The 8,106-nt window shown below is 43.9% G+C and overlaps 1 protein-coding gene across 1 annotated transcript; it reads right to left on the bottom strand.

Annotated features, from left to right (window-relative positions):
• Positions 1 to 5,142: 5,142 nt before the first annotated feature.
• LOC307035001 (olfactory receptor 5P6-like) lies at positions 5,143 to 6,066 on the bottom strand (the record flags this gene model as incomplete). The annotated part of the gene is made up of 1 exon (XM_079673927.1): positions 5,143 to 6,066. The coding sequence occupies one exon, from the start codon at positions 6,064 to 6,066 to the stop codon at positions 5,143 to 5,145; it is 924 nt and encodes a 307-aa protein (XP_079530053.1).
• Positions 6,067 to 8,106: the final 2,040 nt, after the last annotated feature.

The following is an 8,106-nucleotide window of genomic DNA, read 5'->3' as shown; positions in this document are numbered from 1 at the left end:
CCCTGCCAGCTGTGTCTTGTCCTGTGATTACCCTTCTGTGTATTTAGTCTTGTCTTCCCCTGTGCTCCATGTCTGTTCGTCGTCATTTCATGTCCCTGTCACCCATGCTTTACATTACATTACATTGCATTTAGCTGACGCTTTTATCCAAAGCGACTTACAATAAGTGCATTCGACCAGGAAGATACAACCTTTAAGAAAACAGAATCATATAAGTACATCAGGTTTCATAGAGCCAAACATTTCAAGTGCTACTCAACTGGCATTTAGAAAGCCAGCCCTTTATTAGTATATAAGTGCTTTGTTAGTAATTTTATCGCTCGAAGTGGAGTCTAAAGAGATGAGTTTTCAGTTTGCGTCGGAAGATGTGTAAGCTATCTGCTGTCCTGATTTCAATGGGGAGCTCATTCCACCATTTTGGAGCCAGGATAGCAAACCCACGTGTTTTTGCTGACGGGAACTTGGGTCCCCCTCGCAGTGCGGGTGCAGCGAGCTGTTTGGCTGATGCAGAGCGGAGTGCACGTGCTGGGGTGTACGGTTTAACCATGTCCTGGATGTAGGAAGGGCCAGATCCATTCGCAGCATGGTACGCAAGTACCAGTGTCTTGAAGTGGATTCTAGCAGTTACTGGAAGCCAGTGAAGGGAGCGGAGGAGCGGTGTGGTGTGGGAGAATTTGGGAAGGTTGAAGACCAGACGAGCCGCTGCATTCTGGATGAGCTGCAGAGGTCGGATGGCACATGCAGGTAGACCAGCCAGGAGGGAGTTGCAGTAGTCTAGGCGTGAGATGACGAGAGCCTGGACCAGAATCTGCGTCTCTTTCTGGGTCAGCTGGGGACGTGTCCTCCTGATGTTGTAAAGAGTGTATCTGCAGCAGCGGGTTGTAGCAGCGATGTTTGCAGTGAAGGACAGTTTGTTATCTAGGACCACACCCAGATTCCTTGCAGTCTGAGTCGGGGAAACAACAGAGGTGCCGATGTTGATTGTTAGGTCAAGAGTGGGACAATCTTTTCCCGGAAGGAAGAGCAGTTCAGTCTTGTCAAGGTTGAGCTTGAGGTGATGAGCAGACATCCACCGAGAGATGTCTGCTAGGCAAGCAGAGATGCGTGCGACGACCTGGGTCTCTGAGCGGGGAAAGGACAGAATTAGTTGGGTGTCGTCAGCGTAGCAGTGGTATGAAAAACCATGCGGGCTAATGACAGACCCGAGCGAGTTTGTGTACAGGGAGAAGAGGAGGGGACCAAGAACCGAGCCCTGAGGGACCCCTGTAGTTAATTGACAAGGGTCGGACTCGGACCCTCTCCAAGTAACCCTGTAGGTGCGGTCGTTGAGGTATGAGGTGAGGAGGGAAAGTGCAGTGCCTGAAACTCCAAGTTCTTGGACAGTGCGAAGGAGGATCCGATGGTTCACCGTGTCGAATGCAGCAGACAGGTCCAGAAGGATGATGACAGAGGAGAGGGAGGCTGCTTTAGCAGTGTGCAGTTTGTCAGAGACAGCAAGGAGAGCAGTTTCTGTTGAGTGACCTGCCTTGAAACCAGACTGGTGCGGATCCAGAAGGTTGTTCTGATGGAGATAAGAGGAGAGTTGTTTAAAGACAGATTCTCATGCTTGTCCGTGTCTCCTGCCAGTTCCCCTATGTAAGTTTGTTCCTGTCTGTCGTGCTCCCCGTTTTTTTTTCTGTTAATTAGTTTCTTGTTTTTTCATGCCTTCGGCTTTTTATAATAAAGCTCGCTTTTTGTTAACAAACCTTGTTTGTATTTTTTAACTGCACTTGGGTCCTATTTTCCCCAAACCTGACAGTACGAACAGACCAGTATGGACCCAGCAGTTTTTTCACTTAGCCAAGAGCTTCATGAGCTTAAATACAATCTGGAGTGTATTTTCAATGACTGGAGGAGGGCCTCATCCAGAGAGGCCAAAGAGGCTGCCCTTAACGAGGCACACAGGGAGGTTGACAGCAGGCCCTGGCTTAGGAGCTTGTTGCCTGAGAAGCTAAGAATTTTTACTAGCAGCCCTGAGTGCCAGCCTCAAGCCTCAAACCCCTTCTTGGGATCCCCGCCTTGCCTTAGGAGGTCCACGGAGCCTCCAAAAGCTCTCTAGGAGATGCAAAGCCAACCCTGTGTCCTTTGCCGTTGGAGGTCCTGCCGACTGCTCCTCTGTCGGGGGTCCTGCCAACCCTGTGTCCTGTCCCGTTGGGGGTCCTGCCGACTACTCTTCTGCCGGAGGTCCTGCCGACTCCTTGTCCTCTTCCGCCGGGGGTCCTGCCTACTCCTTGCCCAGTTGTGTTGGTGGTCCAATCGACACCAGCCCTTGCTCCATCCGGGGTCCCATCGACACCAGCCCAGGTCATGTCCAGGATCCCGTCTACGCCTGTCCCACCGGCTCCGGGTCCTGCACGGCCTCCGGAGCTGTGCGGTCTTCGCCCTCGAGCCCGGCCCCCTGAGTGCCGCGGCCTTCGCCCTCAAGCCCGGCCTCCTGAGTTCCCCAGCCGTGGAGGTTTAAGCAATGCGGAGGGTGACAAAGCTATATTGTATATTCCAACATTTAAGACTAATTTTATTGGACATTGCTTTATGATTTGCCTAATAAAGTTAAATGTTGCACAGGCTGAAATAAAAGCTGCTAATGATTGCTATACTTGATGATTGAGTCATTATTCAGCTTTAGAGAGGCAGCCTAACGCTCACAGCAGGCTGTTGGTGCTGTTTCATCAGAAGGCTTCTGACCTAATGGAGAAGATCTGCAGGCTTAAGTTTAGTTTGAGAAGAGTTTTTGGTTGAGTGGAATCTCTCAAAAGCTTCAACCTACAAGGCACTTGAGGCCCCGAACAAAATGTGGGTATAACAAGGTCATAATCCGTATTGAGAAATATAGATGACTTAGAGTCAATCCTGTTGATACCGTATGTTTGAGAGGGTTTTTGTTTTCAATGGCACCAGCGAGATATTCATAGTTATGTAACCTGAATATTTTCTCCCGTTCATCAAAATTCCACAATGGAGAATGGTATTTCTGATGTCCCCTGACAGTGATATTCTGCTGAGGGAAGTTTTTCACTTAAAGAGCAACTTGCAGGTTAGAGACACCTGTGAATAAATGTGTAGGAAAATGATGAATACACTAGATTTTTTTTTAAATATACAGAAATATACACTACAGTGACATCTGGCGTCGTTTTAGTAAGAGATTTTCACTTCCGCATAAAAAAGCCTCCGCACGTGACCTCCCGCGTGTGACGTAACACGGGGGAGAGCGGCCGGTCTAACGTATGAATAAACATGGATCACAATGCTAGTTTTGACACAGAAGAGGTTGAAAATATATATTCGAATGCATATGATTATAATTATGAGCCTGCTAGGCGTCCAAGAGACCAGGAGCAGCCAAGGATTAGAAAAAATAACGGCCATCGGAGAGAAATGGAGCTGTGGTGTGAGGAGAACCAGTGGAGAACTGGGCAGCTATCTTGGTGAGTGACCGGCGTTAGCTACAGAATGTTAGCTAACGTCACATCACAACATTGTGAAGTTAGCTATCATATATCAGGCTATAACTAAAGTAGCATTGATAATATAGTAACGTTACTGGCAGGACTGTTGATACTGATCCATAACAGAAACTAATGCCCAAGTATCAGCCATATCTCGCGTTACCTAATGCAACTCCACACTACGGTGCTGTGTACCGGAGGGGAGACGCGAGATACGGCTGATACTTGACGATCTGGCGGAGAAAGGTTGTGGAGCCTCCGTTGATATGCTGTTGTAAATGGCTTGATGGAAAGCAGGTGTGTAGTCGGGGAGGGTGCACAGCTGATTGCAGCAGGTGAGTGAAGGTTGAGCCGGGAGCCAGGAGTGACAGCCACCACGCACACACAAACAACACAGACAGAGGGAAACAAACAAACACAAAGGAGACAGCTGGAGCAGTACAGCCACCACAGCGTTACCTAATGCAACTCCACACTACGTCTTACGGTGCCGTGTACCGGAGGGGAGAGAGAGAGAGCAGCGAAGGGGGGGGGAGAGAGAGAAGTAATACGGTTTCCTGATAAAGCTGTGGAGAGTATGTGCTGCAGGGAGGTGGATGCACAACACACCCAGGAAAGAACGCAAGCTCCGGTCCTTTTCCCGTGAGGGAAACTGTTGACTCGATGCCCTGACAGGCTGGAGTGTGTGCAACCTGCACAAACTCCAGCTCACCATGATTACAAATGGTGAAATGCAATGTAAAATTACCCAAAAATACCAGCTCACTAAATCACAACCGCTCAAGCCAACTACAAACTACTACCGCGGATTGGGCAGAGAACGAGTCCGAGAAAGTTGCTCCCCCATGTGACGTAATATGACGCGTTTCACGTATGACGTTAAAAAAAAGCAGTTTTTAAGAGCAGAGCTCAAAACGGCTCCTTTCCCTCTGAATTCCTTATGTCTCGTAAAACATATCAAATCCTGCATTAACATTTTTAATTGTAATTTTCAGGCAAGGTTAAGCATAAATGAAGAAAAAAAAAACCTGCAAGATGCTCTTTAAAGTTTTAGTGTGTTATTTTATAAAGAGTCTGCTTGAACCACCTTTTCAATATTTGGTTTCTATAAATATACGTTTTACTGCATTTGACACAATGGGCAAGTTTATTTGTACAGCACCTTTCAACAACAGAGCAAAACAACATGCTTTATATCAGACAAGCATGAAGAAAATATATATATAAAGAATACATAAAGTACATAAAGAGAGTATAAGGCGTCAAAAGGCTTTTTTCTCAGATCCAAACATGCTGTCATATTGTCCTTCCAGCTGACAACTACGTAAGGATGAATCATACTACATTTCAGGAACTGCACTTTATGTTAAATGTGTTTCAGCTTATTGACAAATGTACACTTCTGACATCTTAAAATAGAAATGCTTTCCAGATTTAATGTGTTGCCTTGTGTGTAAATAGTGCCAAAGAGGTTTTTTTAAGCAAACCTAACAAATCACAAACTTGACAATTTGTCACTCAAAGATTTAATCCGTCAAGTTATAACTCTCACATTTACTACCCAATTAGATACACATGCTATTGTTACGGTATCATTTCCTCCAGGTGTTATTGATGCTGAGGAAATAAAATACATGACTTTAACATTAGCACCTTACACTTTACCAAAGAGAAGACTCTTACATATGATGCGGATTTTTGTTAAATTCAGTCCATATATTAAAGGGTTGAAGAGCGGTGGGAAGGTGAAAAAGTACAGGGATAAAAAAATACGCAAAATGTTGGGAACACTGCTCATATCAAACCTGCTCTGTATTATTTCAAAAAAAGCCCCGAAGGAGAAGTTGAGCAGGCAAACAAGGTGAGGTGTGCAGGTGCTGAGAGCTTTCTGTCTGGTCTGTTTGGAGCCAGAGAAACACACTCTGAGGATCCTCATGTAAGAGTAAAACATTACAATTAGGAGAGCAACAATAACAGTAAACGTGTAAAAAAGTCCATACACATTATTGACTGTAGTGTCAGAGCAGGCCAGTTTAACAATGGGGAAGTTATCACAGTACACTTTGTTAATGATGTTCCCACACAGCTGTAAAGAGGCACTCAGTGATATCATGACAGAAACATGAAGAATGGGGAAAAACCACGTTAGAGTAATAAACATGGCAGCTTTGGTACAAGTCATTCGTGTGTTATAATGCAGAGGATGACAGATAGCAAGATATCTGTCATAAGACATGATGGCTAAATTATAAATTTGTACATTTGCATATGTATACACAGAGAAAATCTGCAGGAAGCAGAGTGGAGCAGAGACCGTGTGAATGTCAGAGAGGATCTGAACCAGAAGGAATGGAAACAACCCTGTACTACCATACAGTTCATTTACAAACAGGCTGCACAGAAAAAGGTACATAGGTTCATGTAAGCTCCTGTTCACACAGATAACCACAATCAGAAACACATTGGCACCTATGATACAAATATAAAAAGTCAGAATAATCAGAAATATTACATATTTAAGTAGCCCAACATCAAAGTAGGCATCTAAAGTGAAATGCGAAAGCTGTGTTGAGTTCATCAGGATCATCTGATAAGTTTAAAGAGTATTAACAATTTACAATTTTAGATTTTTTTTTAAACTTGCACAAATTTAACTATTTCAAATGAACGATTCTGGACTTTTATATTTTAAGACTTTTGAAGTAAAGGAAACATTCAGGATAGAAAAGACAGTGTGAATACTTACACTGACCTGCAGGCAGCTGTAGTCACACAGTGACTGCTTTGTGAAGTGATGAAACTTTCCTCTGCTTCTTTTAAACTCTGACTCATAGGATCACAAGAGTCTGACCTCATTCCCACTGAGGTCTGAACACCCACTCTATGCTTGATGAAAAACAACTTGGATCAGAACAAACTAAAATAATCAAACTCATTGTTTTTTTCTCATTAAAGTTTTACAAACAGTATTTTTATATACAAATTGAAACATGCTAACGCATCGTTAGCACATAACTCGCGACAAAGTCATGCCATCAGCACAAACTACATATGGGCGACTGTGGCTGTGAGGGAGTGCGGTTGTCTTTCAACCAGAAGGTTGTGGGCTCGATCCCAGCCCATGCAGTCAACATGTCGATGTATCCTTGGGCAAGATACTTAACCCTGAGTTGCTCCCGATGGCCAACGGTGTGTGAATGTGTGTGAATGTTAGGTCCTATAGAGTAAGGTACACTGCTCTGTATGAATGGGTGAATGACATGTAGTATGTAAAGCGCTTTGAGGGGTCTTAAAGACTGAATAAAGCGCTATATAAGTACAGTCCATATCACATGGAAGCTGAGATTCCACAGATTCCATTGGTATAAGTCTCATCAAAAACTCACTGAACTAGCAGCCAGGAAAGAGCAAGAAAAAACTTTGGGTTGCAAAAAGGTCAAAAATAGTTGTATTTGAATGGAATGAATACTGTACCTATAGTGATATTTCAATTAAATAAAATGAGTTTTACAGTGTGGTACCTGATAAAGGTACCCAAAGGTGAGTCCGCCTGGACCTGCCGGTGCCAAAATATAAAAAATAATTCAAGTTTCACTAAATTAGCATCAGTGTTAATTTTGTCAACGAAAACTATGACGAAAAATGTTCGTCAACGACCTTTTTTACATAACTAAGACGAGACGATGACGAGCTAAAAATAGATTCTTGACAATAAAAACTAAGACGAAAATGTATATTTAGTTTTCTTTGACGAGACGGGACTAAGGTGTTAATGGTGGAGATCACAAAAGTTGCTGTTATGCAGTCCAGCAACCTCTAGGCCTGACACAATGCTGGTTTCAACGACCTTCATTTGACCCATAGTTCTCAGCAGAATGTTTGACCTTCTTCCTTGGAGGTTAAGTTTGTTCATAAGGCCTAATGTGCAAAACGAAGCAGTGCTGCCTGGGTCAAGAAATGCATAGGTATGCACTGTTGTGTTTGCAACCATCTTCACCAGCCCCAGTGAGGCCACCTGTCTGAATTGAGGCTTCAGCAGTGTTTGCAGATGCTTCTTCCATTTCCTCCTTCTCATTTTCCATTTCCTTCCTTTGTTGGTAGATGTGCAACATTCTGGAGTGATTTAGATTACATATGTTGCACCTCATTAGTTTCCTGCAGTCTCTACTTATGTGTCCTTTACACAGGCAGCCGAAACAAATACCATTTTTTTTAAGAAATGTGATTTTTCCATGATGTGTCCTCCTTCCTAACTGTGGACACATCTCCAGAGCATGTTCACATCTACAATACAAGCAGTTTTCTACAGTGCTTCTGTCATATTTATTTTCTGTAACTTTCACGTTGGTTGCAAAGATGCTTCCACTTGGATGAGGCTGTGGCCTTCTCATGTCTTTGCTTACGGGAGGGGGGTCTTTAATGTCCCCAAATATGGGATCTGTAGCAATTTTGACTTGCCTTTCAAGGAATTCCACAATATCCTTGAAGGCAGCTCTTTGGTGGGGTTTTTCCTGGATGTCACATGCTACAGTTCTCCATAAATCCCTCAGCCTATATGGACGTTTCTTTAAAATGGCTAGCATGTTTGCTGGAATGTTGAGCTCAAACATGTAGTTTA

The sequence above is a fragment of the Notothenia rossii genome (assembly GCF_949606895.1).
Source record: "Notothenia rossii genome assembly, chromosome: 4".
Taxonomy (NCBI): Eukaryota; Metazoa; Chordata; class Actinopteri; order Perciformes; family Nototheniidae; genus Notothenia; species Notothenia rossii.
The sequence above is the reverse complement of the archived record's forward strand: the minus strand, read 5'-3'. Positions and strand labels throughout refer to the sequence as shown.